General features: G+C 51.5%; 1 protein-coding gene across 2 annotated transcripts in view; it reads right to left on the bottom strand.

The window, feature by feature from the left end:
* Positions 1 to 3,669: 3,669 nt before the first annotated feature.
* The window catches only part of FAM168A (family with sequence similarity 168 member A), a 215,041-nt gene continuing 204,522 nt past the window's right edge, over positions 3,670 to 14,188 (bottom strand). For both annotated transcript variants that reach the window (XM_036860890.1, XM_036860891.1), the window contains 4 exons: positions 12,896 to 13,038; positions 11,861 to 12,035; positions 10,417 to 10,547; positions 3,670 to 9,681 (listed from right to left, as the gene is read on the bottom strand). In XM_036860890.1, coding sequence (XP_036716785.1) covers positions 10,435 to 10,547; positions 11,861 to 12,035; positions 12,896 to 13,038 — 431 coding nt within the window. In that variant the 3' untranslated portion in view covers positions 3,670 to 9,681; positions 10,417 to 10,434. The remainder of the gene's footprint in view (positions 9,682 to 10,416; positions 10,548 to 11,860; positions 12,036 to 12,895; positions 13,039 to 14,188) is intronic.

Genomic DNA, 14,188 nt, shown 5'->3' with positions numbered 1-14,188 from the left:
CGGAAATAGAGTGTGCTCCACGTATGTAATTAAAATTTTTCTAAGAGCCACATTTTAACAAGTAAAAAGGAACAAGTGAACTTATTTTAAATGATATCGACAATGTATTTTACTTAAACCAGTATATATAAAATACTTTCATTTCAATATAAAATCAGTATAAAAATTATGAATGAACCATTTTTTTGCTTTGAAATGTGGTATGTAAAATACACTTAAAGCACATCTTAATATGAAGTAGCATATTTCAAGGGCTTGATAACCACATGTGGCTAGTGGCTCCTGTATTGGACAGCACACCTCTAGAGGAAGTGGAGCCTGGCACATGGATGGGGTAAGTAAGGCATATTGAGGGCTGGAGAATGTGGGAAGGGGAGCTGTGTTCCACAGAGAGGGAACAGCATGTACAAAGGCCGGACGGCAATGAAAATACGAGGAGCTGGAGAAGCTGCAAGTACAGAGTGACTAAGGTGTGAAGGCTGGGCTGGGGGTGGCAGCAGAAGGCAGCCACATGGGCTCTTGGAAGCCACTGGCCCTATGCCAGGGATGCCCAAGAGCCTCTAGAGCATTCAGGAAGGGGAAAAAGTATGACTGGCCAGCTCATTCCTGACCACTGTGGAGGGTGGAGGAGCCGTGGGAGCAGGGATCCACAGGAGGCTGTTGCAGCCATCCAGACGAGACGGAGGAGCAGGGGTTTGCGGGGGCGATGGAAAGACTCCTGGGACAGAGGACAGAACTGCTAGGGCTTGGTGCCGGGATGTGGCTCACGGGATTAGGGCCAGCTGGGTGGGGAGCAGTGATGCAGACCCACGGGATGTCCTGAGGCACCTGCATGTGAAGGCCCGCGGCGCTCGAGAGACAAACCTGGGCTACGAGGATACCTGGAAGCACTCAGATGGGCATTTGCACCAGGACTGGACTGGGAGGGAGCACGTTCCAGGGAGAGAGCTCAGGGAAGGCCCAAAAAGGTGGGAAGGAAAGCAAGCAGGAGAGTGCAGCATCCTGGAAGCCAGGGAAGGACGAGAGTGTGGGGAGCAGGGTGGGTCACAAGGCCAGGCGCTGCTGCAGGGTCAGGACTAGCGTCCCCTGGCTAGCCGACACAGGGATGTGGCGAGAGCAGAGCCAAGTCCCAGTGGGCTGAGCTTCCTGCAGAAGCCTGACTGTGCCAGGTAATAGCTGGTGGGCCCTCAGGCTCCAGGGAGAGAGGGTTTTTAGTTAATTCCAGGTTCTTTTGGTGTTTTTGGTATGGTTTTAAAAGACAGAGGCTCTTCTCTGGTGGTCCAGTGGTTAAGACTCCGCGCATCCACTGCAGGGGGAGCGGGTTCAATCCCTGGTCGAGGAACTAAGATCCCCGCGTGCTGCGTGGTGTGGCCAAAAAAGAAAAAAAAAAAAAAAAAAAAAAAAGGCAGGAAAGGACATATTTCAACACTAATGGGAAAGAGGCCCAAAGAGAGGCTGAAGAACCAAAAAGTGACGGTTCATGGAACTTGGGGAGGTGTGGAAAGGGACACCCTGCGGGAGGCCCAGGCTTCACACAGGGCAGAAGCCATGGCAAGGGGCCGGCCTAGCAGCTTCAGAGAAAAATCCCCGCCTGAGGGGAGGCTGAGCTTTGAGATTCGACCTCTCCCTTCCTCTCACCTCTCTTAGGGCACAGGCTTCTCTCTGGGGCTTCTCAGGTGGGCAGGAAAGGGAGGGCACCTCTGAGGACCCAGGAGGCAAAGCATCACCTGCTCTAGGAGAGGGGAGAGAAGGAGACAGGCTGGACATCAGGAGGAATTTTCCAGAGCACCAAAGGTTGTCAAAGTATAGAATAGGGTGTCTGTTGTAGGGGACCAGTGGGCATCACCAGTGCACCCCGGGGAATGTTCCCTGGGGCCGCCGTGGTGCGACTGGTGTCCCTACTTGCCAGCTGTTCAGCTGCACCTCAGGGTGTGGCTTCTCAAATTTGGCTGTCCCCTCAGCCAACCCCACTTCACCGAGGACTTGTGTGACACGCTGAGATGAGGACAAGACAGTGCCCTGGGGGAAAGGGGTGGGAGGCTGAGCCCTCCCACTCTCTGGCCTCCTTTCCCAGGGGGAAGTTGGACTCCGGTCTCTGGATGTCCTCTTGACTGGGGTGAGGCACATACAGATGCCAGCGATGGTGGAGGCCGAGGCTGGGTCTGGGCTTCCCAGGTTAGGTAACGCACACCCCATCTCAGTGCTGGGCCCTGGGGTAATAAGCACTGCTCCCCTCCAGACCACTCCCACCACCCCAATTTCCTGCTTGCTGGAAGGTAAGAGAAGGGATAGTCTCTTGTCCCTGGAGGATATTGAGGTGAGCTCCCAAAAGAGTGGGATGCGGAGCTGAGGGATCAGGTAGGGGTGTGTCTGATACTCTTGGCTTTTAGGGCCCCTGCCCTCACGTGGAAGCTTTCTTGGCTCTAAATCCTGCTCTTGAGCTCAAGGTAGGCCCAGGCTGTTGGCAGGGCTGGGAGCTGGAGGACACGGTGGGGCCCTGGGCCAACCACTGAGGACAGTTCTCAGAGTGCCCTCTCACTCCATAACCCCTCCTCCATGGGCCAGAATGGTGGGTGCTGGGGCCCTGGTCTCTGCCTTCCACCTGCTCCTGGCCCCCAGCCCTGCCACTGACCTGGAGCTGAGTCCCTGGGAAAAATCCCCTTCCTGTCTAGGGGAAGAGAGCCCAGCAATGCCCTCCCCTACCACACCCGACAGAGCTTTCTGCCATCACAAGGGAGGGAGAATGAGTTTCATGTCAGGTGAGGACAGGAGAGGAAACTGGGGAAGGTGCTATGGAGGCCCAGGGTACCGTTTGGTAGAAAGGGCTTGAGAGTCAGGAGTCCTGAGTGTTAGCTACAGCCAGGTCACTTAGCCTCTTTGGGCCTCAAGTATTCTCTCCATTTGAGGAAGCTGAATACTTGGAGGCTGGGAGAGCGTGGACTGCAGGGGCCAGGCCCTAGGGTGGGATGGTGGCTGTGATAACCAGGGACAGAAGCCCAGGCCTGGACTAGGGCAGTGGCTTTGCCCAGCAGGGCGACGAGAGAGATGTTTAGGATGTAAATAAAACTGACAGCACTTGATGACCATTTGGATGGAGACCATATGACTGCCTTCAACTGTCCTTCTGGGACTACAAACCACACTAAGCCCTTCCCTTGGTTTCCCACCTGACCAATTTACCCTTGAAGTGAGTACAGGCATTGCCTCCTCCAGGGTGGGCAGGAGAACGTGGGGCGTGGGGCTTGGGGCTTGGTGCCTGGGCTTTGGAGCCAGACCAAGTGTAAGTTCCAACTCCGCCCCTCACTAGCTCTGTAACCTTGGCCGAGGTACTTACTTAACCCTCCTTAGCTGCCCCCTACCAAGGACAGGGCTAACAACAGGGCTCACCTCCCATCCTGCTGTGAGGATTATGAGTTACGAAGCGTAAAGCACAGTGCCGGCCACATGGTGGGTACTCGGTATCACACACCTTAGTCCAGGTGCCGACGGCCACTTGCCAGGCCCCTCAACTGTGAGTCCCAGGGCCGCCCCGGAGATGCAGCGTAGGTGTTACCTGACTGGTGAAAACAAGTTTAGGATCAATTGGGGAGAAGCCCAGGGGACTCTCACTGGCCCAGGAGGTGTCTGTGTCCCCCTCCCCCAAGAACCACCAGTCTGGTCATCCCAGACTTTTTTTGGAAATTTTTTTAATAGTTATTGAATGTTCTACAGCTTACAGTAAATATCATAGTTACAAATTCTTGGCTTCAATCTTTCAGAGTGATCACTATCTGATCTTCAAAACGAAACAAAAACCCAAAAGAATCCAAAACAATAAAACAAAACCAGATTTACACTTCATACACACAAGCGAGGCCGTGGGGCTTTCCAATCTTTACACTCCAGGCTGTGTTTTGAAAACACCTATAAGTTCTTTGATCAAACTACTTGGAAGACACTGGTCAAAGGCTTATTATTATTATTTTAAATGTTTTTCTTTTTAAAATGTGAGTTCCAATAAAATTTAAAAATTAGATTCCAACCTGTAGCTTAAAATGAATTAAAAAATACAAAATCATATACAACGCTCTCTCACAGGGATGGTACATGTCACGAGAACAAGTTTTCTCTGTCGTGTGACATGAACAGGGATGCAGATACCTTTTAGTCAGGAGATGGGAACAGGCCCTTGGGCCTTTAAAGGTCACTACAGACAACTCCACGTTGCTAGAGGCCTGGCCTTACATCCCCTTGGGTAAGGAAGAGCTGGAGTCCCACCACAGATCCAGATAATCTGGCTGACCCAAGAAGGTGGTCTTTGGGCAGTCCCACTCTTTCCCTGACTCTCAGGCATGAGGAGGAAGGCTGGAGCCTGGAGATGCTGGTCTTGCTGGGGTCAGGCCCAAAGATGACTTCACCCATTTGAGTCCTATGGGCTGGTACTTATCAGCAAAGCTGTTATATCTGTTCTCCTCAGAAAGGAAAATACCCCCTCTACCAGGAGCTGGACTGGGTACAGGGCCTCACTGCCACAGCAAGAATACCCAGGGACTACGCATGCAGCCACAGGGAGGCAAGAGTTCTAGTTTCCCTTTCTGGCTCTGTGACAACCAACCCCAATCACCTGGCCACTGGGCTGGACTCAACAGCACGCAAGATAGAAAATACCCATTGGAGAAAGTGAGGGAGTGAGACCCAAGTCTGGCTCAGGCAAGGTTGGTTATGGAATGTTGAAACTGGCCTGTCAGGAATTTTAAAGGCTGGGCCCTAGAACCATGTAATGCCTAATTTCAGAAACAAGCTGTCTAGGAGAAGGGAACATGGACAGGTAAAGGACAAATCCTGCCACCAGCCTGGCACACCCATAGTAGGCTGAGCTCTCAGAGGCTCAGGTGTGGAATTAGATGTTAGCCTGGCTGGGTCTCCTCTGCTGTGATCCTGCTTTTGGAGATAGGTCTGGCCTGGATTCCCCTGGGGCTGGACACCAGTATGGAGCCTCCTCCTCACCTGCCCCCTCCACTGCCCAACCTGCCCCTTCCGGATTCCCAACCTTGGCAAGCAGCGGGGGACCACATATCCTATAGTGATGTGGAATACAGGAAAAGCAGAGCTTCCACGTACTTTCACTCAACAGCAATTGAGGAGAAAATGCCATGGTGACATCTAAATGACTGCTCCAACCACAGTGCTGGGACCAAGAGCACTCCAAGACCCATGCCCTCTAGGCCCTCCCTCTCTGGCCACAGAGCAGAGCTGAGGATCTGATATGCAGGGCTCCAGGCCTGACTCAGCCAGAGTCCTGTCTGTACAATGAGGACACCAGAACTTGGTGACCAGAGGATCTGCACTACTTTTATGCTCCATGTGATTCATTTCTGAAGCCTACTCAGAACAAAGCCAGCCTCTCCAAAGAAGCACTCCCAGATCTCTGGGAGTGGGATACCTCAAAGTTGGAACACTTTGGGTGCGCAAGGGTAAGAGTTGGGATAAGGAGAAAGGACTGCACGGTGTCTCTCTAGATCCTGGTCCTCACCCATGGGAAAAACAAGCCCAGAAACTTGAGTCAGATGTGCTTTTGGCCATTCAGGGCTACACCAGGTCCCCTGGAAGTGCCAACTCGCCAGGTCTGGACAGTGGGCAGGCTCTCCAGGGTCAGAAAGTAAGGGTACGCAGGCTTCCCAGGGACATGGGTCTTTCAACAGACAGGTGCCTGGGGCTGCCCTTGAACATGTCTTCAGTCCTGGGCCTCATGACCCCAAAATGTTTTGCTCAAGTTAGGCCTTTTCTTGCAAATTCTCATCCTCTGGGTGCTGCCATCTGGATATGCCTCTGGGTTCCCAGGGCTCCTCATAAAAATCTGCTCAGCTGGGAGGACTGAGCTCCCTAGGTTTCCGTGGGGTCTTCCTCTGTTTGGGGGCAGACAGGTAGCCCATCACTTCTGCATGCCTGCCACCCAGACCCAGCAGGTGCCAGCAGAAAGAGCAGAGGATTTGAAGAGTTCAAATCTTGGCTCTTTCTCTTATGAGCTGTGTGACCTTTGGCAAGTCTCTGAAGCCTTCTGAGACTTAGTTTTTCCATCTACAAAATGGGGATTTTTGGCAATCAATGTTGAAGTACTTTGTACACAGACAAAAAACTCTGGACAGGTGCGAGTGTCCTTTTTCAAGATATAGGGATGGGATATGTACTTTTGGGTCACTGCCAGGAGAGAAAGAGGAACAGCAGCAACTGTCCTGTCTCATGGGGAAGTAATTAAATACATTTTTCCAAAACATGGCAGAAAGATAAATTCTAGGCTCTTAACCACTTGGGGGCACTCCAGCTTCCAGACTCCAGCTTCCTAGGCCCCAGGCTAATGAGAAGGAGCCAGGTAGAAGTGGTGGAAGCCAAGAGGGTTGGCTGGTGACTGGAACCACCTGTACCCCTGACCCTGGCCACCAAGCTTGTGGTACTGGGGAGAGACAGTGGAGTGGGGTGGAGAGAGGGCTTTGCTGGTGTCACGCTGTAGCTTGCTATGTATGTGGGCACACCCCTTGTCCTTTCTGGCTTGCTGGTCTTCCTACAATGGCAGGGCCCTTCCAGCTCTGACCTCTGTCCAGCTTGACCATTGGGCCATCCAGTATCTTTGGGTAACACCCATGGTACCTCCCAACAGACGCCTGTGATCCTACCAGGTGTACTCTCATCCTACCACAGGCACACTACTGCCCCTGTTCTCCTGGGCTCAGTCCCTCTGCAATGACTCCCCAAGCTTGGCCAGGCTTGTGGATCTCTGTCAAAGCAAAAGGGTGAGGCCAGCTGAACTGGGACTCCAGTGCTCAGGCTGAAAAAGGGGCGCTGGGCCTGGGCCCTTCCAGACCACAGCCTTTTCACACCTTGTTTTTGCCTTGGGGTCTGTCTTTGATCTTGAATTACATACTAGGGCTAAGAGAGGGTACTGAGCATCGATGTTTCAGTCCATGAGCCTGTGTGTGGATTCAGACTGGAGGGACAGAGGCCGCAGGCTGGGATTCAAATGGCTCTGCCACTTATGAGCAAGTCACTTTGCTTTTCCAAGTCTCAGTTTCCTCATGGATCAAATGAGAGAATAATCTATTTCACAGGGTTAAACCAGATGATGGATATGAAACTGCTTTGTGAACTGTGAGGTACTAGATGTTAGTTTTTACTTACTGATATAGAATGAACAAAAGTAAAAAGGTCATTCCTAGATCTCCTCCCTTTTTCCTCCTCTCTGTGGTCCTACCCTAGCCCATCTGGAGGCAGCAGGGTTCAGGGAAGCTTGTCAGGATACCAGCATTCTGCTCACTTTGGGCAAGTTCCCTTTACTTCTAGAACCAGTTTCCTCATTTGTCAAATGGGTGTAATAACTCTGACCCTTTCTCTCAGGGTCAGTAAATTAAAGGCTGTGAAGTGCTCTGAAGTCTATGAGGCACCTGACAAATGCAAAGGTTTCCTATTATTATTATAATCATTATTATTATTTTGGCATTTTCTAAACATGTATGACATAATCTAAAACAACCTTCACCCACCCTTAGAAAACCAGAGAGTAGGAGGAGGTATTTGCAAAAAATGGATTAACACTGGAAAACTTTCTATTGTTTTAAGATGAAACCTCTTCAGCACCCCAGAACAGACCATTTAGGACAGCTGGGCTTCTCCTTACTGGTGCTGCATTTCCCAGGAAAGCCAAGAAGGTGGGCCCCTAACTCCTGGCTCTGGGTTGAGGATGCTGCTGGGCTTTGCCCTCCTGGGAACAGCCAGATAGCCTCTGAGGTCCTTCTGGCCCAAGGGCTTCCTGATTTTCTCCTCCTTTAGGGAGACATGGGAGGTAGGGGTAGGGATTACGTCCAAGTATGCATGAATTTAAAATGAAGAGAGTTATTTAAAAGTTATAAATGTTATCAATGATCCCATTCTGTACAGTAAAATGTTCCTCTCCCCGCATCCCCAAAGGGGCTGCTGGCCCAGCCAAGTGCTGGGTGCAGGGGGACAGTGCTAGACAACCGGGCTCCTGGCTGAGACCAGTGCGTCCCTCTTCTCCCAGGAGAGCCCATGTCTCCTTCTCTCCTCTCAGGATGAGGGGCTACTGTCTTAAAAGCATGGACTCCTTTTCAGCCATCCCTAGGGCTGGAGTCAGGTATAGGATGAGAGTTCCACATGTCTTCACAGAATTTCCAAATGCTATTTCTTCATTTGCAATTTCTGTTCCTGCCATCTGCCCCCATGTGACCTCTGCCCAGTCTTCAATCCCCACCTTTGGAATCCATGGAGGGAAAGAGCAGAAACAAAAGCCCAGAGACTGTTCCCGAGCTCACCAAGTGTGGGCACTGCTGACTTCATTTTTACAAAACCAAGCCAATCCATCCCTAGGTAAATTTTCATGGGCAACATGCCCCAGGCAGGAAAGCTGCATTTAATGCTAATTTACGGCAAGGTCTAGGGAAGTCCTTTCCGCTTCACTGGGCCTCAGCTTCCTCATCTGTCAAACAGGGGAATGGATGAGATGGTTGCTAAGGTCCCTTCAGTTCCATGAGTCTATGAAATGTTTATTGCTATTGCTTTTCCTTCACTATCCTGACCTTCAGAGCCGCCAGCACCCGCCTGGAATGTGGTTCCTTCACTGTGGCCGTGAATGGCACAAGGTAACCAAGAACTTGGCCTGTCTGCCAGCGCCATGGACAGACAGGTGAGCCCTGGCAGTGGGAAGGGCAAAGGGAAGGGAGAGAAATGCCATAGGTTTCCACTCTAATCAGGAGCAAGCTCCTCATCAGAGTGGATCCATGAGGGCCCAGGGGCCAAGGTCTGGATTACACAGGGCACCTGGCCTTCCAAGGCTTTGGGAGGCTGGGATCCCACCACCCTGCAGCTGCTTGGTAGGTCTGAGGTCAAAATCACCTTCTGAGGAAGTGCCAGGTCAGTTAACATCACTGTGCAAGTTAGAGGGTCCAGGCCCAGACAATTTGGCCAGAGACCTTACCAACCAAAGCCAGCAGGCAAGCGCCTCTCGACCCTCTTCCCTCTTCCTTTCCATAGTGCCCTCCCTCCCCCCACCCTCCCCCAAGTTCTCCCAAAGAAAGAATCTGGTTTTCCCAGGTTCTGATCTGGGGTATTATTAAGCTGCTATGAACACTCCTACCTAATCAGGTGGTTTTGTTCTTGGTCTGTTGCGATGGTTCTCAGAAGAGATTTCATTTGTGTCAGGACATGGTAATGTCTTAAACTAATCCTGCTTGAGGAAAATCAAAAAAGAAACAATCCCCCAGAGATGTGGCCTGCTCAACAGCTCTGAGTTCCTACCCTGGACCTGAGGATCACATCTCTCATGCTCTTCAAAGGAAATTGCGCCTTCAGCTGAACCACTGCAACAGACCCCACTCTCTGCCTGCTGCTAGACTAGGCTCCCGGGACTGGATTCTTGGGGAAGAAAAGAAGAGCAGAGAGGATGTGCCTGGTCAGGTAGGAGGAGGGCTAGAGCTGGAAGGGCAGTGGCTAAAAGGGGGACAGTGGGGAGAGGCAGGAGATTAGAAAAAGCAGCTTTTACAAAAACCGAAAATAAAAACCAAAACCGTTAAAGATGCATAAAGTGACCCTTGCACTTCCGTTGTCTCTTCTTGCAAATAGAGGTGGTGCTGCTAGGGAGCTGCTCCAGCACCTGTGTAAGACTTGAGTAGTTGCATACAATGTGTGACTCCAGATCTGCGGGAGGAAGGGGAAGGCCGTTAGTGACAGTGATATCCCTGAGGCCACTTCAGGAAGCTCCTGGACCCCCTCCCCTCACGCTGGGAGCCCTAAATGGAGCCCTCTGTGCCTTCCCAGTGGAGCTGCCTGTTTCCCGTCCAGTGCCAAGAGCTCCTGGAGGAGGAGGGCGGGGGAGATGAGGAAGTAGGGCAGAGGATTTTCAAAGTGACATCCCTGGAGCCCTGCAGTTCACTGGCACTGCCTCAGCAGCTGCGGAGGGCAGCAAGGAATCTGGTGGTGGGGATGGCCCAGGGTTTCTGCCTGGCCCCAGTCACAGCCAACGTCTGACTGAGGTAAAAGTTCATTGGAAGAATGGGGCCCACAGGTAGAAGACGTCTGAAGACTGTATGGTAAAGAGCACAGAATTTACTACTAGAGGATTGGAGTTCAAGTCCCAGCTTAGTTTTTACTGGTTAAGTGATGTTGGACTATGTATTTACCTGTAAAATAGAGCTAATGATCCTTATTTCACAGAGCTACTGTGAGGATCATGAGAGAGCATACGTTCAGTATCTAGAATATATATAAAGTGACAGCTATTATTAAGAGTGATATTACTGAACCTGGAGCAGGAAAGTAACTGGTAACTGTCACCTGCCCCTTGCTGACACCTGTGCTTCAGACCAAGACAGGGGCTTTGAAACAATTCTGCTTTGTGACCCTCCTACCTCTCCCACCCTGGGCCCCACTCACTTGGATGGGCTGCAGGCTTTACCAGTGCGGGGGCACATAGCTGTACGTAGGGGTCCCTTGGGCCCTGTATGCTGGCATGGAGACAGGGTGTGCCCCGATCGCGGTGTGCTGGGGTGCAGTCAGCAGGGTACCTGAGCATCCAGAGAGAGAAGAGTAAACTTGATGAGGCCGTCCCAGAGCGCTGGGATGAAGAGGATGAAGCCACAGTCTTTCACACAGCTGCTGCCCACCCTTCCGCATCTTGCCAGGGGAAGCTTTCCTCATGCTCCGGGACAGTCACTCACTCATCTTCAGTGGCCTCCTTTCACCCTTCTTTGTATGCTCCTCTCATTGCACTAACATCACACTGAGTGGTGATCGCTGGTTCATGTCGTTGTGTTCCCACTAACCTAGCTGTTCCTACGGGTAGGGTTCTGGTCTGATCTATCAGTATTTGGTCCCCAGGACCCAACCAGCAAGGCTGGCACCCAGCAGACATTCAGTAGCTTGCTGACCTGATCTGGGGAGTGAGAGGCCTCAACAACGCCTACATTAGGGGGCAGAATAAAATCCCAACTCCCACCTCCTGCCCACTCAACCCCTCGTACTCTCTTCCCCCAGAAGGTGACCTAGCTGATTCTTTGAAAGTTGGATCTCTAAAGGTTATTCAGAGCCCTCTTTTCTTATGCCTTTCTTTATAATGCCAGTTCATCCAAAGACTTCCCTAAACCTGCTCTTCCTTTGGCATCTCTCCCTGCCCCCATTCTCAAGGTTCCTGAAGGGCAGGGTTTCTGGAGTAAGCCAGAAATGAAGAAGGGGGTCCTCTTGGACTCCTGCTTCTCCTAAGCCTCACAATTAATTATTGGACAGGTCCTTAAGCTCCTGCCTGCTAAATAACATTGCCCTATGCCCTCCTTTCTGGAACCCTGCTGCTACCAGAGTCCTAGCATCATCATGTCTCCTCTAAACCAGAGCTTCCCCCTGGCTAAGCCTGCCTCCACCTTGCAGCCAGAGAGAATGATTAAACCAAATTCCATCTCTCCTCTGCTTAAACCCCTTTTCTATCTCCCCATTACCTAAAGGTATTCAAGACACTCCACCACTTTATCTCTGACAACTATTCCAGCCACCCTTCCAACTCCATGCCCCTATTTTCTAAGTGATTTAGACCATTTCCATTCTGTGAATGTGCTTTACCCATGTTTTTTACCCCTGGACTGCCCTTCCCTTTTTTGTCTCTCTGGTTAGCCTCTGTTCACCCTTTAGGCCTAGCTCAATATGTCCTCCTTGGTGAAATCTTCCCCATCCCTGTGGACAGAGTTAGAGGGTCCTCTTCTGTGTTCCTAGAACCCGCAGGCACAGAATTTTTCATGCTATGCTACAATCGATTCCATGACTGTGTTCTCCACTCTGTCATGAGTTCCTGGAGGAAGGGAATGGACACTGACACAGATGCTGCCCTTACCTGCTGACATCGCCATGGTGGTGCCGGCCACCATGCCCATGGCCACGCCATTGGTCCTGGGAGCAGCGACAGGCGCCGGGTAGATGGCAGAGGGAATGCTGTTGGGCTGGACGACCGTGGTGTGGTGGATGACATGGGGCTGGGCAGCATACACCGGCTGTGTGTAGTAGGCTCCCTGGGGGAAAAGAGGCTGAGGTCACACAGGCTTCTGGAGAGGAGGGGAGAGGGGAGGGGAGCCTGTCCCAAACCCTAAGGGATGGGGTCAGAGAAGCTCTGGCCCAGGGACACAAGGTCTGGGGCTCTGCTTCTGTCTTCTACATGGCTGTGGACAGTTCAGTGCTGGGCTCAGCTTCTGGTCTGAAAAATAAGGCTTGAACCCTGTCCTACCTCGCTCCTAGAGCTGCTATGATGATCTACTATGTTTATCTTATTGCAATGTGCTTCTTCTTAGACTGCTTAAAATATAAAGGTAGGGACCACGATCAATGAGTGAAGAGGGCTGTGGACGAGGCTGGTGAACTTCGGAGCACTGTGCATGTGTACACATGAGGGATTACTGGTGGGAGTATCATACTGGTGTGAATGCTGCCATTTTACATACTGGAAAAATGTCATAAATGCAGAGCACTTCCCCAAATGTCTCTTACTATCTATTTCCCTCTAGGCAAAAAGGCTGAGGATGGAGACAATGGTCTGAGGTGACATCCCACTGCCTGGATCACATGACTGCTTTGTGCTGTCACAGCCCACAGGTCTGCTGACCTTTGGGCAGAGTAGACAGGGCGTCCTGGATCATCTTAATCCAGAGCTTCTCAAATGTTTTTGCTAAATAATAACAAGAGCCTCAGCCTGTGGATTGAGGTAGACTGGGGGAGTGTGTAGACTGCAAGGTTATTGTTTGAATGACACAACAGCGACAGCTGATCAGAGCCACAAACTCTCTTTTCCTCTCTTCTTCACCTGCCTCCACCCCACCCAGGTTGGTGGCTCCTTTACCTGCAGAAGAAGTGGGCCCGGGCTTCTACATGTACCTACCTGGGCATACAGATTCTGCTGGGGGTAGGCACTTCTGATGGGATACATGGCCGTCTGATAGGGGTTGGGTGATGGGGAGTAGGGGGGCGGAGCAGTATTACTCTGGGTCGGTGGGACCTTGTATGGTGTCCCCGCAGTATATCCTGTACCAAGGCAATAAGAGAGACTTTCAATTAGTTGGCAGAACAGCATTGCTGGAAGGCAGCAGGTCCCAGTCACGACTCCCCAGACAAACATGGGCTGAATCCAGGCTGGAAACACAGATGAGAACAGACAGAGAACAGGGCTCCACCCAGAGAGCCCTGGCCCCAGAGGCAGCTCCCTCAGTGGCTGCATGTGTGGCATCTTTTATTTCTCTGTCTCAGGGCTCTGATCTATAAAATAAGAGGCTGGGACCAGACGATCTCTTAAGGGACCCTTGCAGCTCAGACAGTCTGGGACTCTGAGCCATGTGCCATGAGACAGGCAGGTGTGCACGGACGGGAGACCCTCAACCTGCTCGCTCTATACTGCACTCTCTTCTTGCTTTTCTGTTTCCGTACTCAGCACCTCAGGGCATCCTCTGCTGCTGCTTCTGTCTTGCTTTCTCCTGTACTCTCTCTTTTTCTCCTTGTATCTCTCTCCCTTTTTGGACTGCCCTCCACCATGTTCCCCTTCTTCCCTGCCAAGTTTTAAGGTGGAAACCCCACTGAAAACCCCATTCAGAGACCCTCATCTTCTGGGATGCTGAAAAACTTTGCTCTACACAGCTGGCCTTGCCTCCCCTCCTGGGGTTTGGGGGAGGGCCACCGCTGTCTGAAAGACTGAAGTCAGGGATGAAAAAGGTTCACATCGACCTGGAACCCAGGCCATGTGGGGTCAGCAGGGTGGACTGAAGCTGGGGTAGGGGCTGAGAAGTCAGGCCCCAGGAAGCTCACAATCAGCCATTCAAACAAATTGTGCTGCCTTTGAATTTTCTGGAAAAGAGAGTCAGATCCTAAGTTCGCAGGAAAAACCTGAAACATGAATCACTCAGGAACAAGACTGTGTTCTTAGAGAATCACAAAATGGAATGATTCTTTGGAACCCAAGTGATCATCAAGTAGCCCCCACTCTCTTACTCTGTACTAGGGGATCCTGGGGTTCAGAAAGAGCAAGTCTTTTTAGGAACATCACCTTCTTTCTGAGTTGAAGGGACAATGCCAAGGGACCCTGGCTTTGGATCTCCAATGGGGTGCCGCTGGGGCTTCTTCCCTGTCCCCATCCTGGCTTGGTCTGGCTGACACATCACTGAACCTCTCTTGGCCTCAGGTC

This window comes from Balaenoptera musculus, chromosome 8 (genome assembly GCF_009873245.2).
Source record: "Balaenoptera musculus isolate JJ_BM4_2016_0621 chromosome 8, mBalMus1.pri.v3, whole genome shotgun sequence".
NCBI classification, from domain to species: domain Eukaryota; kingdom Metazoa; phylum Chordata; class Mammalia; order Artiodactyla; family Balaenopteridae; genus Balaenoptera; species Balaenoptera musculus.
This window is presented reverse-complemented; position numbering and strand designations above follow the sequence as displayed.